The sequence below is a fragment of the Cricetulus griseus genome, chromosome 4, assembly GCF_003668045.3.
Source record: "Cricetulus griseus strain 17A/GY chromosome 4, alternate assembly CriGri-PICRH-1.0, whole genome shotgun sequence".
NCBI classification, from domain to species: Eukaryota; Metazoa; Chordata; class Mammalia; order Rodentia; family Cricetidae; genus Cricetulus; species Cricetulus griseus.
In genome coordinates this window covers 100,811,905-100,825,728 of record NC_048597.1, presented here as the reverse complement: position 1 = coordinate 100,825,728, position 13,824 = coordinate 100,811,905, and the positions used below count along the sequence as shown (strand labels likewise).

Here is a 13,824-nt window from a genome sequence, read left to right as displayed (position 1 = left end):
GGGAGGGTAGCACAGGGAACTTTCTAGAAACGCCAGCTTGCTAAGTGGCTTTGATGTCTTCCTTAGTGGGAATTTGAAAAGCACAAAAGAAATTAAAATTAGAAGTTGGGAGAGGCCCCCACTCAGCTGAATATGCCACGTAACCCAGGAAACTTGGGCCTGCTAAAGAGGCTCTCTTGGTTTTCTTGTGTTTCCTTCTCCTCTCTCCCTTCTTTTTTCTCCTTCCTCCTCCTTTTTCTTCTCCCCTTCCTTCTCCTCTCTGTCCCCTTCTCCCTCTCCTCTTTCTTTTTCCCCTTCTTCTTTTTCTTCTTGGGCAGAATCATGTGTAGCACAGGATACTCTGGAACTCCCTTTGTATCTGAGGATTTGGTGACCTTGAACCTTAATATCCTGCCTCTACCTCCCAAGTGCTGAGGTTACAGGTGTGCTGCACCATGCCTGATTTTCACTTGTATTTCTTCTGTTGACTATAAACAATTCTGAAACTGGACTAATTAAAAGTGAATGATGAATAGAAATGAAATTAGCAAAGAAAATTATCAGCACTATTAATAGCATGGCTATTATCTGAGTATGGTTATTAATAATTAAAGTGTTCATTAAAGAGAGAGAGAGGCAAACAGGAAGAAAAAATGACTCCACTGAATTGCATTTTCACTGGACAGCACCACTTGGACTGGCCAAATAAAGCCCTTGTAATAATCTCAATTAACACTGGATGGTAAGATCCAACTGGACCAGAAATGCTGGGGCATCATTTCTCAAAAGGGAGCTAGATATGCAGGGCTCAAATCTAAGCACCTGACATATCTCTCATAGAATGACTTCTCAGAGTCATGATGCCTGGTGCATAAGGTTTTCTTTATGGAGTGACATGAGCCATTTCTACTTCTTTTTTAATTTTTAATTTTTTTCATGTCTACTTATTGTGGAATCACCAATTTGTCAACAGATACTGTCCCTGAGGAATGTGCAGTCTTATCAACCATCCTTCCTCCTGGTCACCCTTTTCTCCCTTTGCCAGGAGTATCCAACCCCCCCATCCACAGGCCATATGCAGCCCAGGGTAGCTTTGAATGCAGCCCAAAACGAAATTGCAAACTTATTTAGAACAGAAGCAGAATTTTTAGTCTTTTTTTTTGTAATGTGGCTGTGTGGTGCTTGATCATGGATTCACAGATAACAGTGTCCTGTTGGGATGTCAAAGGTTGGACAGACCTACCAGTCTAGGCAGAAGGTATGGTCATTGTTTTGTTGGTCTGTGCTTGTGTATTCACATACAATAAGGAAATGAGACACTGGGAACAAGCTCAGAGGAGAGGCTGGAGGGAAACTTAGTTATGACTCAAAAACTTTTCTCAGAAAGAGAGGCTGAGCCCCTGTGGATCTCTGAAATAAGAACTCTAGATGCCAGAAAACCAGCACTCTGCATTCTCTCTCTCTCTCTCTCTCTCTCTCTCTCTCTCTCTCTCTCTCTCTTCCAGGTGACATGGAGGAGAGGAGGGCCCCAGGTCAGAAGACAGGTGGGTTCTGCCAACTGTCTCACACTCTGGGACCCCACCCCACCACTTCCCTCTCTCTGTTCAAGCCATACCTTTCTTTGCAGGCCCCGACCTCACCTCTGCTCCTGGGCGAGGAAGCCATGGGCCTCCCATGCGCAGGGCCTCTGAGGCACGAATGAGTACGACTGCCCGGGATTCTGAGGGCTGGGACCATGGCCATGGTGGGGGTGCTGGAGACGCCAGCCAGAGCCCAGCAGGTAAGCGAGGTGGGCATGTGCTGTCTTTATTGAGCACCTACTATATAACATGTTTTGTTCCCATCATCTGTTCTGGTCTATAGTCAAGGATTCACACAATTCTAGCTCCAGATATCATACTTGTGATCAAGACTCTTCTTGCCCCAGCATGGCATATGAAAACCACATGAGTTTTAGCTTTGCTTGACTCCCAAAATGAGAAGAAAGGCCACTTAGCTTTGAGCAAAGTCCATCTAATTTCCCCTGTGGCTTCTGCTGTCACTATCAATGGGCAGGACAATATAGCCAGGACAACACTGATGACAGGTACCACTATCAGGGCCACTTCTTGGGACCACTAGAAGTAGATTACTATGAAATGTCCAGTGAGGAGAGTCTTGTTCATTTGACTTTGAAAACAAAGAGTGTTATGCTAGGAACATTTGTTTCTAATGAAACTATCTGAGCCTTGGGACAGCATCCCTGTTTTTATAGTGGGTGGCTGGGCCTCAACGTGGTAGCTAAGTGTTCAGGACCCACAGTGATCTCTTGTATCCAACCCCCAACACACACAGAAAGAGCAGAGGGAGAGGGAAAGGCATAATAGTCCATTGAACAGACATACCACATTTTATTTATCCATTCAGTCCAAGGACATTTAGGTTGTTACTACTTTTAGCTGTTTGTGAATTGTGCTGTTATGAATGTCTCTTACAAATATCTATTCACAGTCTTTGGAGTAGATACCTACAAGTGAGAATACCACAATGTTGGGCATTTTTATATCTAACCTTTTTAAGAAACCACCATACTGTTTCCGAAATAGTATAGACTACTATTATCTTTCTTTCAACAATACACAAGGGTTCCAGTTTCTATGTACCTTTGTCAGTGAGTGTGACTGGTTTGTTTCATTGTTTTGTATATTTGCTTGCTTGGTTGGCTTTTGGGAACAGGGCTTCCTGCTGTAGCTAGCCTGGACTGGAGTTTACCTCCTGTCTCAGCCTATTTGAGTACTAAGGCTACAAGCATGAGCCAGTAAGCCCAGCTGCTGGTTTTTTGTTTAATTGCTTTTTATATTTGAGGCAGGGTCTCATTGTGTAGCCCTGGCTGGCCTGGAACTCACTATGTAGACCAGACTGACCTCAAACTCACAGAGATCCACCTGCCACTGTCTCCCAAGTGCCAAGATTAAAGGTGTGCACCACCACACTCAGCTGTTGGTTGGTTTTTAAGAACTAGCTACCCCCATGGGTATGAATCAGTATCTCAGAGTGGTACCATAGATTTGATTGGCATTTCCCTGAAAGCTGATGGTACTTGGCTTTTCCCACTTGGATTCTCCATTGAAATGTCTAGTTTGGCTCTTGGCCCGTGTTTTAAACTGGACTCTGTTGCTGTTGGGTTACATCAAGGATTCCAACCCTTTGTCACCGTGTCATTTGTAAATGGCTTCCATCCCCTGGGGATTACTTGTTCTCTTTGTGGATGGTGTCACTTGACTTCCAGGAGTTTAGTGGCTTTGGAGGCTGTCCTGGAACTAGCTCTTATAGACCAGGCTGGTCTGGAACTCACAGAGATCCGCCTGCCTCTGTCCCCTCCCCCCAGTGCTGGGACTAAAGGCTTGCACCATCACCCACCTCCCAACCAGGGGTCTAGTTTTGATGAAGCCTAACTAGTCTGTTCTCTTTTGCTTCCTCTGCTTTGAGTGGCCAAGAAGCTGGGACATGAAGTTTGTCCTTCGTGCTTTCTCTGTATTTGATGCTTTAGTGTGTGTGTGTGTGTGTGTGTGTGTGTGTGTGGGTGTGTGTGTGAGTGAATTATGCTGTCTCCTTTCTTTTCCTGCAGGCTTGAGGCGGGCTAACTCAGTCCAGGCCTCCCGCCCTGCCCCAGTCTCAATGCCAAGCCCGGCACCACCTCAGCCTGTGCAGCCAGGTACCTGCCATGCAGCACCATGTGCTCCGGTGTCCCCCAGCAGTGACCCCAGTCCCATCACCCTGCAGGACTGAAACAGGCAGAGTCCTGAGGTCTTCTTAGACCCTGGGGTGAAGGAGGCCCTGTGCTTAAGGCAGGATGGTGGTAGAGGGGTGGGTGCAGCATCCTATCCACTGTGAAAGGACTGCGCCTTGGTGGTACCTCCTCCATATCTCAGAAGAAGAAGCAGGACTCAGGGGAAGAGCTCCATGCTGAGGCTGGACCTGGGCTTTTCCAATGCCAGTCCCCTCCCCCCACCAGTCCCCGACATCCCAGGAACCTCTGCACACCATTGTCTGCCTCCTGTCCACCCTGTGGAGTGAGGGGAGGGATGGACACCTGAAGTATGACCTCATCACCACCCCTTTTCCCTCCCCTCACAGGCCCCGCTGGGGGCAGCAGGGCTGCTCCTGGGCCAGGAGGACGCTTTCCAGAGCAGAGTGCAGGCAAGTATGAACTGTCCCAGCCACTCCCAAGTGTGAAATGTCCCAGCCTCGAGAACACATTTCCTCAGCCTGTACTCCAAGACCTGTCTGTTGAAGCCTAAACAGCCCACTTTCTAAACCCTGAACTGTCCACCTGACAAGCCAGTTCTGGTGGCTCAGAGTCCAGACTGGCACCACCCCTGGTCCTTCACTTCCAACTGTGTTACTCCTGGCCAATAACTAAACCTCTCTGAGCTTCAGGTTTTGTTTGTTTGTTTGGGGGGTTTTGGTTTTTGGTTTTTTGAGACAGGGTTTCTCTGTGTAGCCCTGGCTGTCCTGGAACTCACTTTGCAGACCAGGCTTGCCTGTAACTCACTGAGATCCACCTGCCTTTGCCTCCCAAGTGCTGGGATCAAAGGTGTGGGCCACCACTGCCCCCTGTTTTTTTCTTTCTAAGAAGTGTGAGTTGGTCTAGGACCTTCCTTACAGTCTTGTTAGGAAGATTAAACAAACTGAAACAATTTAAAAAATAGTTAAAATAAAACCCCCAAACTAACCAACCAAACAAAAACCACTTCTTGTGAAGCCTGGGGAATTTTTGGCCCATGATAAGCAAACAGTGATTATTCCATGACCCACATGCAGGCCTCAGGTGCCTGGTTGTCATGGTTACGAGGTAGCTTTTTTTTTTTTTTAATGAACTCTCATTATTTAATACAACTAATACTGATTGCCAGAGAGAGAAGCACCTTTGGATTTGGTAACTCTCATTCTACAAATAAGAAAACTTAAAGCTCAGAGATGTTAAGTAATTGACCCTATATCACACAACTGAAGTTAAGGTTCATGCTCTTTGGCTGAGTCTACACCTCTGACTGACTTCCGTGGGGTCTGTCTGGCTTTTATCCAGATCATTCCTGGGGTTTGGCGGTCACATGCAGACTCCAGGACCCCTGATTCTGAGTGTAGTCCGGGAACCTGCATCCTGGAAGCTTCCTCCAGAATGTTGATCGCCTCTTCCCTGTTTTGTGTTCCCACAGAGGCTCCTCCAAGTGACTCTGGCTATCCAGGGGCTGTCGCCCCATCCCGGGAGGAGAGGACAGGACCCTCAGGGGGCTTCCCCTCAGCTCCTCATACTGCAGGCCCCTATTCCCAGGCGGCCCCTGCCCGCCAGCCGCGGCCACCTGCAGAGGAGGAGGAGGAGGAAGCCAATAGCTACGACTCTGATGAAGCAAGTAGGTGACTGGGGGTGGGGTAGGGCATGTTGGGAAAGTCACCCAGAAACTGAACTGGGGATGGGGTGGGAATAGGACTCTGGAGTCAGTATGCCCCCTCACCGCTAACATGTGGACCCTCAAAATCCCGTGGTTCTGGGCATCAAACCCAGGGCTTTGCGTTTGCTGGGAAAGCACTACAGCCATCCACTCCCCAGAGCTGGGATGGCTGGTGAGCGCCATCATGTGGCCATAGTTGGTAGCGCGGAGCATCATTGAGTCATTTGAAGCCTCTTGTGGGGTTTCTTGAGGTTCAGCCATGTGGCCATGTGCCAAACAGAATTATCTGGTGGCATACAACCCCTTCAAACACGCACGAGTCCCTGAAGTCTAGTAATGTGTGTTTATCAGCAGTCATTTTTTTTCATGACTGGGATCCCTGCTAGATCATTAGATGCTCAATGGTTTATTAGGTACCTACTGGGTCCCTCTTGAATTCAGGCCTGGGGACACACACACACACACACACACACAGAGAGAGAGAGAGAGAGAGAGAGAGAGAGAGAGAGAGAGAGAGAGAGAGAGAGACAGAGACAGAGACAGAGAGACAGAGAGAGAGACAGAGACCTAACTTATCTTTGTCTGCTATGGCTGAAGCAGTCAGTACAGCAAAACTGTTGGATGCTACTGGGAGGTGGCGCTACCTGGTCTGGACCCCTAGCCCTTATTGCTTCCTTTGTGGGCTGATGGATGGGTAACCTGAGACACCGCAGGGAAAGTATTTGGTAACCTGGACACCGCCACGATCGTGTTGTGCTGAGCACACATGAGGAATGTCAGCAATGTTACCGCAAAGTGTGTAGGCCAGGAGAGAGGACGCTGGTGGAGCTGAGCTCCAGTGGGCCTCCCCTCCCACTAGGCCTTCCACACTCACTACTTCCTGTCCCTAGCAAGTGGGAATGGGACATTCTCTCCTCTCATTCTGCATATAGTCCTGGAAAGGCTCCCTGAGACTCAGAAATGGCCAGTTAGTTTCTATTGCTGTGATAAACACCATCACTAAAAGCAGCTGGAGGTAGAAAGGGTTTAACTTCATTTTACAGATTGTAATGCATCAAGAATGGAAGTCAAGTCAGGAACTCAAATAGGGCAGGAACTGATACAGAGGCCATGGAGGAGTGCTGCTTACTGGATTACTCAACCTACTTTCTTATGGAACCCAGGAACAGCAGCCCAGGGATGACATCACCCACAATGGGCTGGGCCCTCCCCATCAATCAAGCAAATGTCCCCCAGGCCAGTCTGGTAGGGTTATTTTCTCAACTGAGGTTCCCTCTTCCCAAATGACTCTAGCTTGTGTCAAGTTGACATAAAACTAGCCAGCGTAGCCAGTGAGTGGAGGGCCTGGCAGCTCATCGCAGGGCTTCAGTCACTTGAAGGCCACATTATATGATCTAGAAGGAATCCCCTTTGACATGGGGGCTCTCCAGAGATGGGGTCTCAGGAAGGGGGGAGGGGAGCCCGCCTGCCTTGCCAGCCCCAGCAGAATTCCATATGTACTGTTCCTCCACCCTTGTCCTGGATGCTTGTCAGTCCTCCATCACCTGAGTGTGGCCTCTCAGCCTCCGGCTTTCCCTGACATGAGCCCAGTCACAGGGCTGGGCACAGCAAGCCTGGCCTCTCTCTGGTTCACACTTGCTTGACAAGGATTTATTGACCTCATGTCAGGTGTCTCAACTTCTTCAGACACTAGGACATGGGAACAAAGGGCACAGGGGAGGCAGAGTCAAACTTTGAATAAGCTCATCACATGCTGAGTGACCTCACCAGTGTCTGCTTCAAGGACACAATCAGGGAGGGCTTCTGGAGGAGGTGACTTTTGAGCCAAGTTGTAGAGCATGAGAGGGTGTAAGCCATGTGAGCATTAAGAGAGAGAGAGAGCATTCCCAGCAAAGGAACAGCAAATGCTGACATTCGTCTGTTCCTGCAGCACATACAGCAGTACCTACTATGCGCTTCACACACAGTCAGAACATGGTGTTTAATCAAGAACCCTAGTTCTTATCTTCAGGGCGCTCTCAATCTGACAGGGGAGGCAGTCACTACACGTACACAAATGATTGCAGAAGGCTCCTAGGAGCTAGGTCTACCACGATGGAGTATGAGACCAAGGCCTGCCCTCCCTCTCTCCTGTGGTCCCAGTACCCAGCTGAGGCTTGGTAAGTGCCCAGGAAATGTTTGTGGATTGACTAAACAGATGTTTTCTTGACTCCTGTCTCTGTCGCCTGCAGCCACACTGGGTGCCCTGGAATTCAGCCTTCTCTATGACCAAGACAACAGCAACCTGCAGTGTACCATCATCAGGGCAAAGGTGTGTGGGGACCCCTGGGGATGCTCTGGTTTTCCTAAGAGACTTGGGGGTTGCTGTCACTGCTCTGTGGTAATGACAGAGTTATAAACAGGGTTGTCACCAGCCATGGCAAACTTCCGTAGGGAGGACTTCCTCTGGGGGTGGGGGGGAATGGTCCTGTGGCTGCTTCCTGGGAGTAGGAGGCAGCTTGGCTGTGAGGGTCACCTAGGCCACCTACAGCATGCAGAGAGGACACTTCAGGAGTCACCAAGACAGCCTGACTTGGTGACTCTGAGTTTTCTGTCTCCTGCTGATGTAGTCGTCCGCCGGGGCAGCAGTGAGGTGGGAACTATGCCTGTGGATACTAAGGTGGTTTTGTGGGGAGGGAGGGGCCACAGCAGGGTGCATGGAATGTGGGCTTAATGAATTCCAGACCTTGGGAGACCCGGGGTGAACTTAAGTCTGGGACCCCAGGAAAAACCCAGCAAGATCTGGACCAGATTCCCTTGGAGTGGCTGCTGGCTGAGGACACCTCACTGTGTTACCTAGGGAAGGTGGCTGACCATCTCTGACTCTGGGGTGACAGTAGCGTCCTTCCTCGAAGGCATGCTGGGAAAACCAAATGCAGAAAGTCTGGCCATTTGTGGGTATCTAGGACAGTCCCCTCTCTGTGCTTGCTAGCCTATGGTGGAAATGACACAGCCTTCCTTTCACTCCTGTCCTCCAGTTTGGAGGATAAACAAGAACCAACATGCTTAAAGCAACTCCTGCATCAATGCACCTTCCAGCCCAAACTACTTTTTGGCATGCACTTATTGAGCCCCTACTGTATACTAGACACTACAGCGAGGTGATCAGGTATATATTACTCTCTTCCCAGCTATTTTGGTGACCAGGTGAGGGAGACATTTTTATTAGTCCCATTAGTCAGGGGGGGAAACTGAGGCCAGCAACTAATGCCTGGGGTTACATCCGTGAATACAGGAGGCCCATCTTCAAAGGCAAGATTTCATTTGTTACTCTCTGAACCCCACAGAGCTGTGGACCTCATCGGCTCCATCAATTAGATGAGCAAGTTGAGGTCACAGGTGGGACTCCTATGGAGTCTGGGTGGGTGGACAGGGTGTCTGAGGTGCAAAACCTTGAGGGTTGCCCAGGTGAACAAGGTCAGTTTAACTCATCTCAGAAAATGATACTAAAACTACTTTCTCCTGGCCTTGAGGAGGGACAGACAGTGTAAAGTGGGGAAACTGAGGTCTCAAATGAAGGCAGAGGTGAGGTCCTGGATTCAGGAATGTCTCTGTCCTCAGCCACTCCTCTCTGCTAACTATACTGGGATGTCCTCTCCATTCCTTTTATAACACCCAGGGGCAACTATGCTAAAACTGCCTCCCCACCCCCATTCAATAGTGTGGAAACAGGCCCAGAGAAGCATAGAAAGCTGCCCATGGCCACACAGCTAGGGAGTGGTATGTTGCTAAACTCTGTACCTGATTCCAATGGCACAGCATCCCTCTGTTCTGTGCCTGCTGGGTGAGACAGATGTCATCCCCTGTTGTGGCTAACAATCTTGTGCCACCGCCTCCTCTTTCAGGGACTGAAGCCCATGGATTCCAATGGCTTGGCGGATCCCTATGTGAAGTTGCACCTGCTGCCTGGGGCCAGCAAGGTACTCAGCGACCCTGGGTTCTGCACTGGCTCTCCACTTAGAGCCTAAGTCCCCACCCCATCCCATGACAGGCAAAGCCCTCACAGTGAGGGAAGAGGCAGCATCCCCAGAACAAAACACTGGAGCCCAGCAGCTGCCAAAGGCCAGGAGGGAGGCAGCCACACACATGCAGATACCTTCACTGGCCCCAGTGCCAGCATAGTCTTCCTGCCCTCCAGCTAGTCCCAGCCAGTGCTCCTTTGAAGTGGAGGGAGCACTGTGCGTTGTGTTCATGGGACGATGCCTGTTATACATGCCTGTGAGTTTCAAATACCTAATAAGGTAAGAGAGAGCACATACATGTACATATACATTTAAACACATGTATACACACATGCATGTGTATACACATGTATACATAAATACATGCATATACACACGAAACACATATTCATACACACGCATACATTCATGAATGCACACACATACAGGTACACACACATTGTCTCATCATTGTCTCTGAGTAGCTAAGGGCATACTCACCACCCCTTGCTGTGATTGACTAGTGATGCTATGGTCCCTCCTCTCCTCCAGCTCACTGGTGACCGTTGCTGCCCATCAGAACCTATCAAGTCCAATCATTGACTTCCACATCAGTGTGAATTAGGACCATCTGGCCTCCTCTTGTGTTTGTAGCTGTATTTCTAGTCTTCTCTCCTGGAGTAAAATGAAAAACTTTGTGCTACTTTTTCAAAAGGCTGGACCTGAGGGCACAGGTTTATGACTCCAGAGACTGGGGAGGCTGAGGCAGGAGGGTCACCAGTTCAAGGCCTGCCTGAGCAACCTAGTGAGCTCCATGTTTAAGTTTGTTTTTGGGTGGAGGTGTTCCTCACGGGGGAATACCTGCCTACTGTGTCAAGGCCGTGGCTTTCCTCCTCAGTGCTGTGGGAGGGAGGAGGGAAAGCAGGCTGTCTCCTCTGAGGACTCGCAGGCATGGAGGACCCTGCCTGAGGACTCAGGAAACATCTCCATGCCCCTGCCTCAGAATGAGTGGCCTCATTTCCGCTGTAAGCCATGTCTGTCTCCATGGAAGACGCCCTAGCTGCCTCACTTAAGGGGATGTCCAAGGAGGGTCTCCAGGTTGTCTCTACTGATGGGTGCCCCTCTGTCTGTTTTGGGGGCTCTAGTCCAACAAGCTTCGTACAAAGACCCTGCGCAACACGCGGAACCCTGTATGGAACGAGACGCTGCAGTACCATGGCATTACAGAGGAGGACATGCAGAGAAAGACACTCAGGTGCCTGCAGGTGGCAGTGGAGGGTGGGGCTCTAGGGGGAACTGTAAATGCAGGGGGCCTTCCATGTTATGGTTAGCGCTCAGCCTGTGATGTACAGGCAGCTGTGACAACCATCTACACAAGCTCGGCACTGACTTAAGGGTTTTGTTCCTGAATGTGTTTGGATGCAGAGCTCACAGATGCAGGCATAGCTAAAACCCACAAGTGTGTTGCTGACAAAGCAACAGGGAAGGGTAGATAAGCAGGCAGTAGATAAGATAAGCAGGGTTGTGCATGCCTATCATCCCAGTAATCAGAAGGCTGAGGCAGGGGACTCAGGCATTCTAGGCTGTCTTGGATTAAACAGTGAATTTGAATCTAGTCTGGACTACATCACAAGTCCTAGCCTGGGCTACTTCCCAAGTCCTTGTCTCAAGAAAAGCTGGTGTGCACTGTGTGGTCCTGTTTACACAGGATCAAGTGCAGGTGCATAGCTCCTTGCAGGCAAGAGTGGGTGGGTCTCTTAGGGCAAGGGAGGGTCTAGTTAAGGACCTTGATTGAGGACCTCTGGCATTGCAATGTTCTAGCTCGGGTTGTATGGTGGTTATATGGGATCATGAGAGGGATAGACCCCTCAGTCTGGGAACTGAGTCACTCACTGGACTGCAGGTAAACTGAGGCCATACCCAGTGCCCCTCACCCAGGTTCACAGGGGGCTCAGTATCCGTTGCTCTTTCTCTCTGGTCCACGACAGGATCTCTGTGTGCGATGAGGACAAGTTTGGCCACAACGAGTTCATTGGTGAGACCAGGTTCTCGCTCAAGAAGCTGAAAGCTAACCAGAGGAAAAACTTCAATATCTGCCTGGAGCGGGTGATCCCAGTGAGTGCTGGCTGTGTGGGCATCAGGCAGGGACTGTGGCAGTGCAGAGCACCAGGCGGAGGTGGGGTGACCTAGGGTCAGGAGCAAAAGCCAGGGACACCCAAGAAGTTGAGATCCAGCTCCCCCTAGGGAAGCCTCGGGATGGAAGGTGCACCTGCAGCCTCTTTGTGCTAGATGGCCAGGAAAGGATGTTTTACTAGGCACTGGGTTGTGCTTCTACAGCCAACTGGGAGTGTGGCTCACACTGTGTAAGTCATGAAAGCCAGTCCTGGGCATGAGGTGTCTTTTGGGGACCCTGTCTGGTGGCAGCTGGTTCTTCAGGCTTCTTTCTCTTTCTCACTCAATGAATCCAGCTGCTCAGGAAAGTGGCTAAGTCATGTCTTCATCATCACCAGCTTCTGGGTATGCCTGTCTTGCTAAATTAGTGGACATGGCTGTCCCAGGACACAGAGGTAGACTGGTGTCTGAGGAGACGCCTCCTTCCACCTTACTGTGCTGCACTAAGGACGGTGGTCTCGTCAATGCTGTTCCTTCCTCCCAGATGTCCTTAGCTCTATAGGGCAGAGGTTGAGTTTAACCCATAGTTCACAACCCTGCTCCTCAGAGCCTTGGGGTCCATCAGAAGGACCCCAGAGTCACACAGAAGAGACATCTGGTAGGCCAGACCACAAGAGCCCTGAACCATGCAGCCCGAGTGAATGAATACTTGGGGTTTATATGTGGGCTTCCCAACACTTGGACAGCCTGCTGGTCCTCTCTGACCTTTGGTGTCACCTTCTGTAAATTGGGGGATGCAGTAAAGCTCACACATGGCTGCTGCTCCCATCGTGACAGTTAATGCTGTGTAAACAGTGAATGGGACAGTGTGGGGCTGTCCCATTGGGCTTGGAGAGCCCACCATTGTGGTTCTGGGTCCTCCCTCAGCAGGGGGTGAACCCTTAAGTTACCTTCCATTCTGTCTCCTCCCACAGATGAAGCGTGCAGGGACCACTGGGTCAGCCCGTGGCATGGCACTCTACGAGGAGGAGGTAAGCTGGTTGTGGGTGAAACGTGGCAGTGGCTCTACTGAGACTACCAGGGGCTACTTCTCTTTCCTCTTCTTCCCTCCTTCTCCTCTCTCTTCTCCCCCCAGTCACTGACCTGCTGGCTCATGGTGGGAGGGGGAATGTCCTTCACCCCCAGGGACAGACCATGGGAGAAGGGACTGTCCCTATTCTTGCATACCTATGTTCCAGGGCCTACTTCACATGGCTTCTGCCACTGGCTCTACACTTAAAAGCAATGGTATGCTCATCCCTTTGTGGGAACATGGGGCCAGTCAGGTCAGAGACCAGGGTCAGCGTCTGTCAAGGTTAGGGACCAGGATGGAGACCAGCTCCAAAGAATGTTCCAAGTCAGGGCTCTGGTCACGTCTGACTCAAACTGAGCTTGTGCCTAATGTGCTATGTGTGAGCCTAGCTCCTGTGCCAGCCAGGCAGAGGCACCCACTGTCCGTGGTGCTGACAGACCCCCTTCGCTGCCCCCCGCCCCCCGCTCTCCACGGCAGCCTCCCACCATTAACTGTCCACATCTCCCGCCTCTCTGAGCCCCACACTGCCTTTTGCCACCCGTAGCAGGTGGAGCGAATTGGTGACATAGAGGAACGTGGCAAGATCCTGGTGTCCCTCATGTACAGCACACAGCAGGGTGGCCTCATCGTGGGCATTATCCGCTGTGTGCACCTGGCCGCCATGGATGCCAACGGCTACTCAGACCCCTTCGTCAAGCTGTGAGTCAAACAGCAGTGCTGGGAGATGAGAGGGGGTTGGGGGGCTCAGACCCTGAGAGAGGGAGGATGAGGATGAAAGACACCTCCACTATTAGCCATTGAGAGCAGAGAGGGAAGGAGTCTGCCCTGGGTCACACAGCTAAACTATGCCCAGAACAGACTGAAGGTGAGACTGGAGTGTCAGGAAGCCAGCCAGTGTGATGCCTGCCACATGGAAACCCTTGTAACTGTCCCTTCCTAGAGGGATTGGCATAGTGATCCCACTTACGGCATCTAGCCTTGCCAGTGTATTTGTGCTAGTGGCCACATCCCTTTGAGTGTGGCCTCAGGTGCAGATGGAAGAAGAAAGAGGTAAGCTTGAGGTGGGCTCTCTCTCTCCTCTATCTCTTGTCTCCTGTCTCTTCCTTCTCCTCCCTCTTACCTCTTGCTTGCCTCCCTCTCCTCTCTCTTCTCTATCACTTTTCTTTCTCTCCTCTCCCTCTTCTCCCCACTCTTTTCTCTCTCCTCTCTCCTTGCTCTCTTCTCTCTTGTTTCTCTATCTCCATTCTCT

General features: G+C 50.5%; 1 protein-coding gene across 1 annotated transcript in view; it reads left to right on the top strand.

Annotated features, from left to right (window-relative positions):
• Nucleotides 1-13,824, top strand: part of Rph3a (rabphilin 3A) — a 49,657-nt gene that overhangs the window by 31,802 nt on the left and 4,031 nt on the right. The window contains exons 7-17 of the mRNA XM_035444566.1: nucleotides 1,485-1,523; nucleotides 1,607-1,759; nucleotides 3,587-3,673; nucleotides 4,096-4,158; nucleotides 5,178-5,372; nucleotides 7,643-7,722; nucleotides 9,296-9,370; nucleotides 10,537-10,646; nucleotides 11,380-11,506; nucleotides 12,478-12,534; nucleotides 13,120-13,274. Coding sequence (XP_035300457.1) covers nucleotides 1,485-1,523; nucleotides 1,607-1,759; nucleotides 3,587-3,673; nucleotides 4,096-4,158; nucleotides 5,178-5,372; nucleotides 7,643-7,722; nucleotides 9,296-9,370; nucleotides 10,537-10,646; nucleotides 11,380-11,506; nucleotides 12,478-12,534; nucleotides 13,120-13,274 — 1,141 coding nt within the window. The remainder of the gene's footprint in view (nucleotides 1-1,484; nucleotides 1,524-1,606; nucleotides 1,760-3,586; nucleotides 3,674-4,095; nucleotides 4,159-5,177; nucleotides 5,373-7,642; nucleotides 7,723-9,295; nucleotides 9,371-10,536; nucleotides 10,647-11,379; nucleotides 11,507-12,477; nucleotides 12,535-13,119; nucleotides 13,275-13,824) is intronic.